The sequence below is a fragment of the Tachysurus fulvidraco genome, chromosome 19 (assembly GCF_022655615.1).
Source record: "Tachysurus fulvidraco isolate hzauxx_2018 chromosome 19, HZAU_PFXX_2.0, whole genome shotgun sequence".
In the NCBI taxonomy this organism is placed as follows: domain Eukaryota; kingdom Metazoa; phylum Chordata; class Actinopteri; order Siluriformes; family Bagridae; genus Tachysurus; species Tachysurus fulvidraco.
The window spans coordinates 9,147,779-9,164,086 of record NC_062536.1 but is presented as its reverse complement, the minus strand read 5'-3'; the positions used below and the strand labels follow the sequence as shown (position 1 = coordinate 9,164,086).

Genomic DNA, 16,308 nt, shown 5'->3' with positions numbered 1-16,308 from the left:
TGAACGTTTTTACACATTTTGGCACGTTTCTGACTTTCCTGGTAATTACACTGAGTGTCTTCTTATTCTTTGTCTTCTTATTATTACTATTATTACTATTACTTTAACAAAAGAATATTTTCATATGGAGATATCACCATAGAAATAAACTGATGGTGTAAGTGTGTGTGTTAATGGAGTTTCTGTGAAAGCAGGTTCATTCATCTGTGCAAAGTAACCTACCCTTTTACATCAACAAGTTTATTCAGTAATCTAATCTAATTGTGTGTGTGTGTGCGTGCATGCATGTGCGTGTGCGTGTGTGTGTGTGTGTGTGTGTGTGTGTGTGTGTGTGTGTGTGTGTGTGTGCGTGCAATGCCTCTACAGGACATTGTGCATCTTAAGAAGATTAGCTGTATCTAATCTATCCATGCCATGACAGCATGTAAACCTATTAAGCCTGGAGTGAAATGGGGGAAAGAGACAGTGAGTTAAAGGAGACACAGCTTACACTGAGTCAGAAACCATAGCAACTCTCATTCTCACTGTCTCTCTCCATGTAATTAGTATTGATTATGTAATCTCTGGTTAATTAGCATTTACATATGAGGCGCTCTGGCATGCTCAAGTCATGTGCCTGTAACTCTTCCAGAAAACATCCAGAACATAACAGTGTATATACGTATATGTATAACAGATCATGCTTTGAACATACATGGACCTACTGAAAACATAACGTTATGCCGGTGCTTTATATAAAAAAAACTATAGATAAACAAATTATGTATTCATATCTAGAACAAACTTACTTTTATGTTATATCTTATCTATATAAAATAAACCACAAAACAGTGCAATTTGTGCTGGATTAAAAAGAACATTAACTAAAAATGATTAATTGATTGAATGATTAATTGTTTTGCATGTGCTCCCAAAAGTAAGGTTTTTATGGATTTATAGTGCGTCACACTATATTTTACTTCCCCGTTCTGACATTACAGATATGTATATTCCTCTCTAACCCACACTTTGTTCTGCACCTACTATCAATCCACATGGGGAAAGCTCTCCCCATATTAAACAGTCCACTCTTACACTCTGATACAGTCGAGGACCTGACATAGAGACCTGAGGCACTCCTAATCATGCAGGATGCCTCTGCTAGCAAATTCCAGTGAGATTTTGGCTTGAACAAAGGCTCTATTAACAGAAGAAGCGATTAGAGCTGTGAGCATTTGTTCACATTCTGTACAGTCTTTTCCACAACATTAAGCAACGCTATCAAAATGACATCACTGGCAGCCTTCAAACATAAAATGGTCTTATAGATCACCATTTAAAAAGGAGAAGAAGATCGTAATCTTAGTTATTCAGTGGCTGACAATAAATGATCAAAAGCCCTCGTTTCTTTTCAGCATTTGCAAGCGCTGAGTTTTAAGAAGGCTGTTCATTGCTAAGCAGAAGCATAATCATCTGCTACAGTACACATCAGAATTATAATGCAAACCTTGTCCTTTTGCCCTTAGACAATGGCTGCAGCAAAACTGAGCAATGCAGCAAAACTGACAAAGGTTAAACGGAACAAATTTCACCAACACAGCAGAAACACACTGATGTTAAGACTCGCTGACACATTAGCAGCTGTAAAAGTCCTGACAAGCTCATTAAATCGCAGACTTTTAACAAACAGATGAAAATGGATTAGATTGCAGTTGCAAAAGACCCGACTCACAGTCAATTAAAGTCAATCATCTTCATTTTGATGACAATTGTTATGTTATAGTGCTTTAACACAGCTTACAACATAATTTACAGCACAATTCACACTCAGGTACATGCGATTTATGTCGTATATTATCTTGGAGAAAAAAACAGTAGAATTGTTGTTCATTTGTAAACAACTATGTTTTTGTCAGCAAATACTGTAACTGGCAGCATTTCAATACGTTACTGTTTACACTATAACAGAGAGGCACTGACGTGTTCAGCTTAAACTCTTCTTAGACATCCTGTACTAAAACCACTTCCTGCTTTAAATCAGTTTCGGCTTTGTGCATTCATGACTTCACACACTCGGCAGAGCGCAAATCTAAAGTCCTGCATTTGCACAAGTAGAATACATGACAGCTTTAATCATTTTCATAAAATGCATCACTTCCAAATAGCTTGGTTTTGCCTACAACTACTTTTCTTGACTGTTAATATTTTTAGGCTGTTAATTAACAAACCATGAAGTGATTTGTAGATATGAATAAGGAGGCTAAAATTTATTATATCCAATCTATCATTAGCTTGACAAATAAACTATTAGGGTTAAACATGAATGAGGATTTGCCTGATCAGGCAAACTGTTAGACACACACACACACACACACACACACACACACACACACACACACACACACACACACACACACACACACACACACACACACACACACACACATACACTTAACACACACACTTAAATGCAGATAAAGGTTTTTTTTTAATGTAAATGTTTCAGGTCCACAATGCACTTCCCACTCTATGTTATTTGTCCTCCGAATGTCATCCAAGGTAAAGAGAAAACATCTAACCCATTCATTCTATCTACACTAAACAATCAGGTCTGTCATCTGTCCTTTTGTGTCGTTTGTCCTTTAAATGAACAGTCTATGCTTACTCTGTCAACATTTAGTTCCCCCCTACAAAATTATTTAAAAGGCACAAAGGAGTAAAACAAAAAGGTGATAGAGTAAATAATCCACCTTGTTTGGGTTCATTACACTGGTTCTTTCATCCTCGAGCAGAGTGCAGGAAGCAGCAATATATAGCAACCCAAATGGTGAGCAGGTCTACTGGGGTATTTTAGTCTGTGTTATCATGACAGTCTACAGTCTGGGCAAGGAAGAAAATAGCCCAAGCCTCTTCTTATAAGCCTCTGCTTCATATAATTCTGTGTGTTATTACAACCAGTAGAAATGCTGTTGCATTTGGTTCCATAAAAGACATGTATTACTTTACAAGCAAATTATATGACTTGCACACCAGATAGACAATATGGCAAAAGTTTGTGTACACCTGACCATCACACATATACTATGTACTCGGTGAACATCACATTCCAGATTTAGTCCACCTTTGCTGTTATGATACTGTAACTCTTCTGGGAAGGTTTTCCACTAGATTTTGGAGCATGACTGTAGTTCATTCAGACACAAGAGCATTAGTGAGAAGTTTGAGCTTCTTAGTTCCAGAAAAGGGAAATCTTAATCTAAAAGACATCCTATACAATTGTGTGTTTCCAACTTTTTGGAAGAACCAGATATACAGTAGCTGTGATGATCTTCTGTCCGATTACTTTTGGCCATACAGTATTCTGTATATTGAATTCGTTGAAAGACAGCTCATTTCTAGAAGTCACCTGTTACACAATAATACATTAGTGAGTGAAGTATTCGGTCTTAACAATGTTCATATAACACTGTTGGTCCCCTTAACCCTCTCTGCTCCAGGGTACATCTGACGATAATATTATTATCGTCAGATGTAAAGTACATCTGACGATAATAATAAAGGCTTAATAGCAGCAATATCTCAGCACAAGGCTTGACAACAGGAGGATGACATTACTAAAGTAGGACATGTTGTTACCTATTAAATTAGAAAGTCTTGCTAGATAACAGTAGAGTGATGATTTTCAGTATTCATTAGTGAGCTTCAGGGACATAGCGGGTGTGCTGTCATTCAGCTGGAACTGTGATGACGTGATATGCCAGCTCTCTCAGCAGTGCCCACCTCATCTCATACAGACACACACTGTCGTAGCTCTATGAGACTGCGCCAGGCTTTCAAGCCAACAATGAGGCATATAAAGCGCAGCTCCTGTGGCCGCCCTCCTGCCTGCAGAGTTCTACTGTTGCATGGTAACCTGCTTGAAAGAGCAGAGAACAAGAAAACGGGGGTGCTACAAATAAAGAAATAGTCCCTCACAGTTTGCAAGGCACATAATGCACAGGATATTCCAGAGGAAGTGGTGTGTAGAACGTGGCAATCACAATGTCTGTTACAACACAGAGCAGGATAAGGAAGCAAGTTGGACGAGGGCCAGTCATGGGTTTGGGTTTTAACATTATCTTCATTAGCAAGTGATAAGAAAAGGGGTAAGCTGCTAGTTCTATGACCCTACATTATGTTCTCATTATTAAGCCACAATGTAAATGCAGGGCAGTTGTACTGTATCTATTTCCCAGATGTTTTGTCTGCAGCCAGTTAGAAATGAGAAAAGCCACAACCCAAATACACAAGCAGTAGGGGCTTTGATCACTGCTGACTTTCCAACAGATGGGATTTGAGCTCACAACCTTCAATTACTTAATCAGAACTAATCATTGAGTCAGATGCTTAACTGCTGAGGTAGCACTGCCAACACAGTCAAAATATAGATCTCAACTCCCACTTAAACATAATATTAAGCTAGAAAACAAACAGTTTATGAGGACAGAAAACTTTTAGCCACCATATTGCTGAGTTCAAATTATTGTACAGTCTGTCATTGTCAATAGGGTAAAAAGGTTAGGACATGGAAGTTTGATTGTCTGGTCCTTCTTTCTCTTCCCTGTTTCACTTGTACACAAGCCTAGTGGATAAAAATTAGTGTATGTACTTATAACATGAGATATAGTGTGAGATATATACAGTGAGCTCCAAAGGTCTGAGGATATTAGTGAAAATGCACTGTTTTGCATTCAATACAACACTTTTTTGCATTCGATACAACACTTTTCATTACAGATGATATTATTCACAACGACTTAAGTAAAACGTGTTTTGGTTTGTCCCTTTTTTTTTAGTTAATTATATTGTCTTTGTACGTGTGTGGTTGTGTGACCAAATGTGTCTGTGTGTCTGTGTGTGTGTGTGTGTGTGTGTGTGTGGTGTATGTGTAAGAAGAGGAGGCTCTGGCCTTGCATACACTAATCACATTACTAACTTCTTACTGACTTAGCATGATGACACAGCAATGCACACACCCAGACACACACACTGAGTCTCAGTGATGACTCAGGAATGTGTCCTGGCTTAATGCCTATAGGGCATCCTGACATACAAACTACACTTTGCTAAGCATCTCTAAAAGTAGCCAATTAGTTCTGCTCAGATAGTGTAAAAGGAGCAGACAGGTAGGTCACACAGGAGAAGGACACTTCTTTTGACTTTGATTTGACTTTCCTTCAGTGCTGTTTACACAGAAGCCTACAGACGGACATGCCTCCGATTAACTTGCTGCAACATGACTCATACAATCTGAGACCTGAACTCCCAGGCATATCAGAGAGATGTGGGGTATTTCAGCATGCAGAATACATCAGAGAGATCCTGCAAAGTGAACTATAAAGATTGGCTTTTGTAAAGCATGATGGAGCAGTGCATTAAGAGAGACAAAATATACCAAAATAGGTTTGCTTTATAAGTTACTATAATTGTAAACGGTCTCTTGCTATGGTAAAAGTAAAGAGCTATTAACCTCAAACCTGGCTTATGTTACATGATATTTCATACACGGTGAGTCTGCTCTAGAGTGCACGCTTAAGCAGCAGTTGGAAACTTGAGAAGCGTGTTTAGAAGCACAGAAATTCATTTCTTGACTGATTGAGTTTCATGCCAGTCCTGCCAGTGACTAAATCAAATGCTCTATGTAGTCTAACAGTACATGATAGTCAATGATCCAAACCTTATATTCATTAACTAATCAACAGTTAATGAAAACTGCCATGTCAACGTATGACACCTTTATTGATTATAATTGGAGTAGTACAGTGGCAATGTGGACTTGACCCCAGATAAAAACTTTTTATTGTGCCAGTTCTATCTGAAATAGTTGTTTTTCTTTTTTTTATAGCACAATTAGTTATATAGTAAAGAGTATGAAAGGGTTTTAAAGGTTTAAATACATTGACCCAAGCTAAGGATCAAACATAGGACTACTACTTCCAGTACTGTGGATATATATCTCATATGCAACATTTGGAGAAACTGAATCTGTGAAATTGTACCCTATGTGTCATAATTTCAGACTGTTTCCATCTTTTCAGAATAATTATTACTGTATAGTGGAAGGTGAAGAAAAGCTGGAGTCAGCATGTGTCTGAGTGTAATGGGGAATCCCAAGATAAACACGTACACACCTCCTGAACGCGAGTAACCTCTAGTCAGCTGTACTGCAGTGTTAAATGGGTCAATGCTATTATTGTGCTGGTAATAACTGGCTAAGTGTGGGTCAAAGGAGACTTAAAGGTAAACACATACAAGCTTAATACAGCTTGCTGTCATGAGTACTGTGTTGAACTCCACACCAATAAAATGCCGATATTCACATATAGACAGAGACAAAGTCCCGGTCTTGCCATATTGTTCTGTCTCTTCCAGATGTCTGTGGGTCATTCAAAATGATAGATATACACCAATACTATATCTAACAGCATATATAGATAGTTCATATTCTGGAACGATCAGCTGATCTAATTCACTCTTTCTCACTCACATGAATAACAGAATAAAATTCCATTTAGCACATCCAGATACACTTAATGCTGTTTTTGTGGTTATAAACACATTAGCTTACAATCAAAATCAAGCCTATACAGCCTTTTAATTACTGTGGATTCCAGTCAACAGCACAGTGCATGATGTAATACAACTACTCTGGCTATTTATAAGTTTATAATAATGTGCTTTTTCTAGTACGTTACTGTTTCTATATTAACAACATACATGACATTACAAAAAATGTGTACATTTTAATATTGTGAATTGTTTTGTATGACATGTAGCATTGTGGGAACGAGTCTCCAGTGTCAACACACGTAAACTGCAAGTCTCGCCATCATTTTTTTTTGAGTTTGGTGAGGTAATGATTATATGCTGCTGTTTGGTGAATGTGTGACATTAAATGTAGCTATAAATGTAAAAGGTTCTGTTCTTTGATAAACACAAATCTGTTAGTGTTTGAAAACAGTGGACCAAGTTACCAACTTCCTCAGAACTGAAGAATCAATGAATCGATCGATGAATCAATTAAACCACTAATGAATCAATTAAAAAAGACAGTAAATGTGTGGACTGTAATTTATACACTAACTAAAGAGGTGTAAAGTGTTTTATGAGAACTGCACTGCACCGGAGCTACGATGCATATCTTTATAATAGGTAATGGAAGCATGAGTCATTACTCACTCAAAGCCATTACATCACAGACCGATGTTTCTGACAAGGTATTACTGATCAGAATGAAAAAAGCACATGGTCTGGCTTGTCACTACACAAGACACTGGATGTGAATGTGGCCTGAAGGTATAAACCTACATGATCTGATCCGTGCACTTAATTATTTTTCAATTGTTGGATGTTTTGAGGCTGTTTATGTAGAAAGTGATTTCACTGAGCCAAATATTCTTTGAGGTGAGATGTGATTTAGATGTGCAGTTTGCTGGATGCTGAACTGGTGGCTATAAGTCATACGCACACACATGGGCACACATACACACATGTATAAACCAATAACACAGGAAGTCACATCTCTACTCACGCAGGAAGTGCTTCTCCAGTAAGGCAATTTCTAGATGACCTTTAACCTCATTGAGACGTTCAGAGTCGCTCCTCAGGTCCTGCACACCAGCCATGTTGAGAGATCCTGATCCAACCTGTCCAACACACACACACACACACACACACACACACACACACACACACACACGTGATGTGCACACACAAACACACATGCACACATGTGGTTACAGTCTAATTACTCTTTCCCCTCACTCACATGCACACACATAGGCTGAGGATAAATGCAAAGCAGTCAAAAGGTGTGTAATACACGCAGAGCACGTACGGCTGGTGAACAGGGAGCCACCTTACTGAAATCCACGCCTTTCTGCTTCTTGTTTGCCCTGAAAATGCAAAGCGCAGTGTCAAATGGAGGGTAGGATCTCCCAGCGCCAAGCAGCAGGCGATGCATAGAGCAGTCTTTACTTCTGCTCTGACTCCATGCGCACAGCAAAGACAGCTGGAGGGGGTGAGGAAATACATGAGGGAAAGCATAGAGGCGTGAGAGGCAGGGTATCTCTTTAAGAGGCCACTGCAACTGAGAGTGTGGGTTTACTCTTCTTTCTCTCTCTCTCTCTCTCTCTCTCTCTCTCTCTCTCTCTCTCTCTCTCTCTCACACACACACACACACACAATGCAGCACACTGTCCTTGCTGCTTTATACACTCAATGCGGCAGGTCCCTACACACACACACACACACACACACACACACACACACACACACACACACACACACACACACACACACACACACACTCGCGCACGCACCAAAGACTGAAAGTATGAGTATGACAAAAACTGGAAAGTTTTAAATAGAAGACTTTAATGATGCATGATCTAGTAAATGAAACAGAAAATGATCATTAGTCACATGACCCACTATCCAGAAAACCTTCAGGACAGATTCCTTATTTATTTTGTGGGTGAGAATGTGACCAAGACAGCAACAGACAGATAGAGAGCACAAGGCTGTGGTCTGAGTCATCGCTCTCCTCATTTGTTGTCTCAAACTGTAAGATGCTGCTGCTTAAAAAAATATCTTTGGAGCCTGTCACATCTTTGCCAGAAATACACCGACACCACCCACACACACACACAGTCATGTTGGGAAAATCCAGTGCCAAGCTGGTGCCTGGATGCCCACCTGCCATGCATATGAACGATTTGGAGGAAAACAGAGACTGGGTGTTAAAACACATATTTTACACACATATGCCCATGTTTACACATCACACATTCATCTCCAGATTAACAACTCCATTATGTCCGGCTGTCTACAGACCGAACAAAAAAGTACAACATGGCAAGTAAGGAACGAAACACAACGTGATGTACAAGTGAATGATATCAAATGATTACTACAGAAACGATAGCGTGTCAGAAGAAACACATCGTATAAACCTAGCATAGCATTGCTAAGTTACAGGCTGCTAGAGACAAAAAAGCTCTACTGTTTTATACTACATATATCAGAATCAGAATCAGAATCAGAAAGAACTTTATTGCCAGGTACGTTTTCACATGTGAGGAATTTGTATTAGTGACAGAAGCTCCATAATGTAACAGATATACCAAATGACATCTCACAAAATGTTCAATATCACCATTTTTTTGGTTGTTTTACCAGTTTACAGTTACATATAATGTTGTAGAATGTCCAATATTATAAAACAACCATTCCCTCACTGGCACCTTAGCTATATACATCTCTTAAAGATTACAAGACACAAGAATACAGGCTAGCATGAAGTCTACTTCATGGCAGAAAAGTTATAGATTTACCTCAGACACAGGAAACTCCTTCTAATAACTGCTAAATAAATCTCAAAGAAAAGTTCCTGCGTAAGCAGACTACAGAAACGAGGAGCCGAACTACTGTCAGAGTGCTGCAGTAGAAAATCAACCTATTAACAATTTTCTGGCTGATAAGATCAAGAATTAAACAGTAACAGAAAGGAATAATATCTAAATATGCAAATTAATAGTATTGTATATCTACAGTCTATCTACAGTATCTATCTGCATACTATCTATACTAATAGTACTGACCTATCAGTTCAACTGTGTGAACAAGACTAATCACATTCCAGTTAGATCTGATGGTCATATCAATGTTATATCAATCTGATCTGATGTCATATTAATCTGATCTGATGTCACATCAATGTCATATCAATGTGATCTGATGTCATCAATCTGATCTGATGTCATATTAATCTGATCTGATGTCATCAATCTGATCTAATGTCAAATCTGATGTCATATCAATCTGATCTGATGTCATATTAATCTGATCTGATGTCATACCAATGTCATATCAATCTGATCTGATGTCATATTAATCTGATCTGATGTCATACCAATGTCATATTAATCTGATCTGATGTCATACCAATGTCATATCAATCTGATCTGATGTCATATTAATCTGATCTGATGTCATACCAATGTCATATCAATCTGATCTGATGTCATACCAATGTCATATCAATCTGATCTGATGTCATATTAATCTGATCTGATGTCATACCAATGTCATATCAATCTGATCTGATGTCATATTAATCTGATCTGATGTCATACCAATGTCATATTAATCTGATCTGATGTCATACCAATGTCATATCAATCTGATCTGATGTCATATTAATCTGATCTGATGTCATACCAATGTCATATCAATCTGATCTGATGTCATATTAATCTGATCTGATGTCATACCAATGTCATATCAATCTGATCTGATGTCATATTAATCTGATCTGATGTCATACCAATGTCATATTAATCTGATCTGATGTCATACCAATGTCATATCAATCTGATCTGATGTCATATCAACCTGATCTGATGTCATACCAATGTCATATCAATCTGATCTGATGTCATCAATCTGATCTAATGTCAAATCTGATGTCATATCAATCTGATCTGATGTCATACCAATGTCATATCAATCTGATCTGATGCCATATCAGTGTCATATCAATCTGATCTGATGTCATATCAGTGTCATATCAATCTGATCTGATGTCCTACCAATGTCATCAATCTGATCTGATCTCATATCAATGTCATACCAGTCTGATCTGATGTCCTACCAATGTCATATCAACCTGATCTGATGTCATATTAATCTAATCTGATGTCATACCAATGTCATATCAATCTGATCTGATGTCATATCAATCTGATGTCATATCAATCTGATCTGATGTCATATCAATCTGATCTGATGTCATATCAGTGTCATATCAATCTGATCTGATGTCATATCAATCTGATCTGATGTCCTACCAATGTCATCAATCTGATCTGATGTCCTACCAATGTCATATCAACCTGATCTGATGTCATATTAATCTGATCTGATGTCCTACCAATGTCATATCAATCTGATCTAATGTCATATCAACCTGATCTGATGTCATATTAATCTGATCTGATGTCATATCAATGTCATATCAATCTGATGTCATATTAATCTGATCTGATGTCATATTAATCTGATCCGATGTCATATTAATCTGATCCGATGTCATCAATCTGATCTAATGTTAAATCTGATGTCATATCAATCTGATCTGATGTCATATCAATGTAATATCAATCTGATCTGATGTCACATCAATGTTTGAAACTCTAACATCTGAGAATATTTCTGGTTTTATTTGTTTACTCCTCCATTTCTGAACTTAGTTGAACTCATTTTAGTTCTTTTATTAAGTATAATTTTGTAGACTTCAACATGTATAAATGTACACATCAGGTGTTAAAGTGTACTGTATATCTGTGAAGATATTTATACTCCCTCATGAGGTTGTTGTCTGCTGGTTTTACTTTAGTTAACTGGACTGGACTGATCCCTGGTTTCTGAGGGAAAGAAGATGAGAGGCTTTATTGTTAGAGATGGAACTTACTGCAATTTGGAGATAGCAAACGCTGCTTCTCATCTACTGATTCAAATGATATGCATATTGCCTTTTCCCTATTGCCTCCTGTTTGACTCCTGACAGAAAACAAGAAGTCACATGGACCAAGAGAACTATTTGAAAACTAAATATATACTGAAAGTCTGTGAAATTGTTACGTTAGTATTTAATGGTTTGTTTCAAATTGTCTAGAACAAGTGTTTCCTGGTAAACTTCTGCTTTAATATATTCCACATTTTCTCAAGCCCACATTAGATCATAGCATCAGATCAGTACACATTTTAGCTCAAAGGTCAAAACCTATTTTAAACTGCTACATGGTGCGATAGGAGGCAGCTATGTGGAAATAAAAAGAAAACAACAACAGAAGACACGCAGGGGCAACTGGTTCCTCCTCCACAGAGAACCTTCACATGAACACCCACTCTGTCTATCACCAATCAGTGGGGAGAAGAGAAGAGAAGAGAAGAGAAGAGAAGAGAAGAGGATATATAGAATAGTCAAGGCTGAAGGGGGGAAGAAATAAAGAGAGAGAGAGAGAGAGAGAGAGAGAGAGAGAGAGAGAGAGAGCAGGAGAGGAGAAAGGAAAGAAAGCGAAAGAAAAGAGAAGAGAAAAAGCAAAACATACAAGAGAGCAAAACAAACAAAACTTAAATACATTCAAAAGGTGAAAATGTGAATTTGTGTTCAATAAGATTAAAGAAGACGAAGTGAGAAATCAAGAAACAGAGAAAGTGCAAGGTCACCTCGCATATGGAAGATAAGAAAGAGAAACTGTCCTCACATGGCTCTTACACAACATGATGACTAATCTAATATATTTCATCATGGAAAATGCTTCAAAAATAAGCAAGAGAAAAGAAAAGGATAACGTTACACAGATATGGGGTTTAATCTCTTACAAAGTCAGAGAACGTGCACAAGACAAATCGCATTTTAGCTCAGGTTTCATCGATTATTCAAGAAGTATGACTAGATTATTAATTGAGAAAAGTTCGTCTGTGGAGCAATTAGATTTGGAGCCACTGAGCTCTTCTGTGCTCGCTGATGGAGACGCCAGGCTCGGTCACACTGGCGTGTTTAATCTATTGGATCTTCCTTCAGCACAATGGAAACAGGAAGAGGGATGAGTAAACAGGAAGGCAAGAGCATCAAGCAAGCTCTTGGCTGAATGTCTATCAACACCAGACCATCTCTCTTTCTCCAGCTCTCTCTCTGGGCTTTGAATTAGCTCAATTAATCCAACAACACATGGCAGACACAGGGCAGTACACCAAACAACATCTGCCTCCGTGTTCTAATAGAAACTAGACGCCCGTCGACATCAAGTGCCTTTTGCCTACTTCTCCACTCAGTTATGACTCGAAGAATCACATTTCTCATGCTGAAAATACAAGCAACTGAGATTCGACTAAAAAACAGCCTACTGTTAGAAATCTGGTGCTGTTGGGTAAGGCGTTTTACATAATACAACATTTAAAAAGCCTCAGACATACAAAATAAGTGGTAAGATAGCATCAGACCGTGACCTTGAATAGAGCCTGGGAATAGAGCTAGTTAGAAACATCACTTACAGGGAGATAGACACAAAGCCAAAAATATTAACAAAACAAACAGACATAAATTCACATTAGAATATTAAAGCCATTTGTGTGTGAGCTGTGTTTATAAACCTAGCTGTGTTTTCGTTTGGAATAAGTGGGTTTAAATGACCACTTATTAGATTTAAGTTACAATAAGGTTAAAATAATTTCAGTTGGATAAAGAGGCTTGTTTTTGTTAATAAGGCTAATGTTTTTTGTGACAGCTAATTGAGTTACAATAAATATAGCTAAATGAATTTAAATCGGGTAACACTAACTGGGTTTGAGCTCGGTATGATTGACTTACTGGTTCTCTCAGCTCTTCCGAGTCTCGTAAGGAAAGCCGAGGCTTCATCATAATGTCCTCGATGCCTTCGTTATCCGAGGCAGTAGGAGACTCAGCCAGATCCAGGAACTCATCACGCTTTGACCCTCGGAACCTTATTTTGTCCAGCCTCTTTAGCATGTTCAACACAGCTAGCTTAGGCTTTACCTTAACATGGTGTACGCCAAATCTGCAAAAAAAAAAAAAAAAAAAAAAAAAAGTTAGTATGAGCAAATTCTCTTCTGGAAAGCGGTGCTGGATAAATTATGCCATTCTTCATAAAGATAGGATGTGGGCTAGGATTTCACTGCAGATGACAAAGCTACAAATTTTCATATCCACCAAAACCAGCATGACTCATTCAAGTTCGATCCTCTCTGATTGTGTAAACGACATCAAAACATGGATGCTGCACAATACTCATTATTTAATAATTTATTAAATTAAATTAAAAAATGTATACTCATTATTCAATAATTATTATTATTATTATTATTATTATTATTATTATTATTATTATTTTAATGTGTTTTTTTCACAAAAAAGAAAAGGTTGGTCTAAATTTAGCAATATATAATAAAAGAAACTATAAAATATGAAAATATAAGTAAAAAAAATTATACATATACATAAATATACATACATGCATATTTATGTATATGTATAAAAATGTTTTACTTATATTTCATATTTTATAGTTTCTTTTTATATAGTTTATACTATAGATTTGATATGATGTGCTAGTGAATAATGAAAGTGGAAGCGAGAGACTGTGACTCATGAGACAGCCTCACACTGGAGAAAGCAAAGCTAACATCCACATAATGACAAAGTACTGGCATGGCTACACACTACAGGAAGCGCACTTCAGTGCAGCTAAATTTGGCACTCTTCCTCGCATAATCATTTATTATAAGACGTTTTTGACTTTATGTTTAGAAACCAATTCCATAAACATGCCTGAGTTTTTCTGGTCTCCTAAACAAACATCCAGATAACAGGAGGCAGCTGAGAGGGCCGAGATCAGCAGAGGCAAGGTAGCACAGGTTGCTGGATATGTTTACCGTTATCCTGACCTTTAAGTTTTGCACAGATGTTTTTTATGTTTGTGTTATGTTAGGCTGGTTGCAATGTTGCTCACATAAACTAGGCTACGTAAAACCACAAGATGCTGTTTCTGCAGACGAGGCACTCGGTGCCCTGCCCACACAACCACTTTTCATCTGTACAGCCACGTATCAAGAACATTATCTCAACTGTGCTTGCAACAAAAAATGTGGAATCAATATAAGCAATCACGCAATATGTTTAGATATGAGTCTTTTAATGACTTGAATAAAATACGTTGATAAACTGATATACAAATATCATACATCTTTTTTGTTTTGAATACAATTTTTCACTAGCACTAGGGCTGTTACCATGGTAACTATTTACCTGTCACTAGGTCCAGCCATTTAAGGTAAAACCATCATGAATTAAACATGACTTTTTTCATGTCTGAAAGTCTGAAAAACCTTGTTCGATGGAACTGGCACTCAAAAGATGTTCTCCAGGTGCTGCTGTTCCTTTCCAGAGAGCCTCTCACCATAGTGAGTTTACACACACAGATGAGAGTAAGAGCACTTAACAGTCCATTATTGCAAAAGGGAATAATTACATTTAGCTGCCAGCACACTTCCTGTGGAAGAGAGAGGAGAACGCTTGAACAGAACTTAAGACTAAATGTTCCAACTCCTACTGCTTTAGCAGATCTCAAGTGTGTAGTGGTTGATGCCTGCCGGCTCTATACAAGGTCTTCTCATTGAGAGCAGTGTATGCAGAGGTACAATGCGCTCAGTCTAATGAGCACAGCTATCAGGTCACAAACTGCATGCCTCAGTGCCTCAATGACTAAGAGAACATTTCCCCCATTCATGATCTAATCAGGTGGTACTACAGACGCTTTGTTTGTGGCCCCGATTTCACCTACAGACGTGCCAATAATTTATGTAAATTGGACCTGGCAGAAGAAAGAACATGAAAACACAGGCCAAGTATTTCAAAACAAAACACTGTCAAAAAAAATACATCAGTGTCAGACTGGTGAGGTACAAGAGGTCAGATTGGTCTTGTCTTTTTTTCATTCCTTCTCTACACTTAATAAACAAACAAATACTTACCCAAAGTGTAAACCACAGTGTTAAAGAATTCTCAAATCTGAATGGTCAGAAGTCTTGCATAATTTTCTAAAACAGCACAGCACTGAAAGTAACAGTAACACACTCATTCTAATACATTATTGTTTCTATAGTAACAACTCGTTCACAGGATGTGTATTGTGGAAGCCACGCATCATCCATGACGGATAATAAATAGATATTTTTTAAAGGTGTTGTTATTTAACAAATAAATAAACGTAATCATCGATCGAGTGAAGCTTTTTGTTGAGATGACAATTGTACATTTACAGAATGGTAGAAGTCTCTAGTGTCAGAGCCTGAGAGAAAGGCTTCAGGATAGAACTTATTTCTTTCATTTGTCTTATTATCCTCAGGAGAATGATGAGAAACTGATGAGAGAAGGAAGGTTCGTAACAACCTGAGTGATAAGTGACAGTGTCTCTTGGATAAATGTATAAACAGATAAAAAATAAGCTGTTCATATCACTCGAAGTACTGCAGTGGTATAAGAAGAATAAAACACTTAACACATGATGTTATAGGATTATAATTTAGGGGTTTCATATCCATACATCAAACAAACACATCACACCACCTTGGCCTGGATTATAACATAACACACTCATGATCACAGTAAATAGCTGTAAAATACATAGCAGTAATATGTTCACAAAGTGAATAACGTTCCATATTTCCATGTAAAAATATGTGAAATATAAGGCAGGAAAAAGTACC

The 16,308-nt window shown here is 37.5% G+C and overlaps 1 protein-coding gene across 7 annotated transcripts in view; it reads right to left on the bottom strand.

Annotated features, from left to right (window-relative positions):
• The window catches only part of gramd4a (GRAM domain containing 4a), a 34,866-nt gene that overhangs the window by 17,461 nt on the left and 1,097 nt on the right, over positions 1 to 16,308 (bottom strand). For 2 of the 7 annotated variants that reach the window (XM_047804040.1, XM_027151415.2), the window contains exons 2-3: positions 13,394 to 13,601; positions 7,550 to 7,664 (exon numbers count right to left, since the gene is read on the bottom strand). In XM_047804040.1, the coding sequence (XP_047659996.1) occupies positions 7,550 to 7,664; positions 13,394 to 13,601 (323 nt within the window). The other 5 variants (XM_047804044.1, XM_047804041.1, XM_047804043.1 and 2 more) reach the window with 5 other exon arrangements.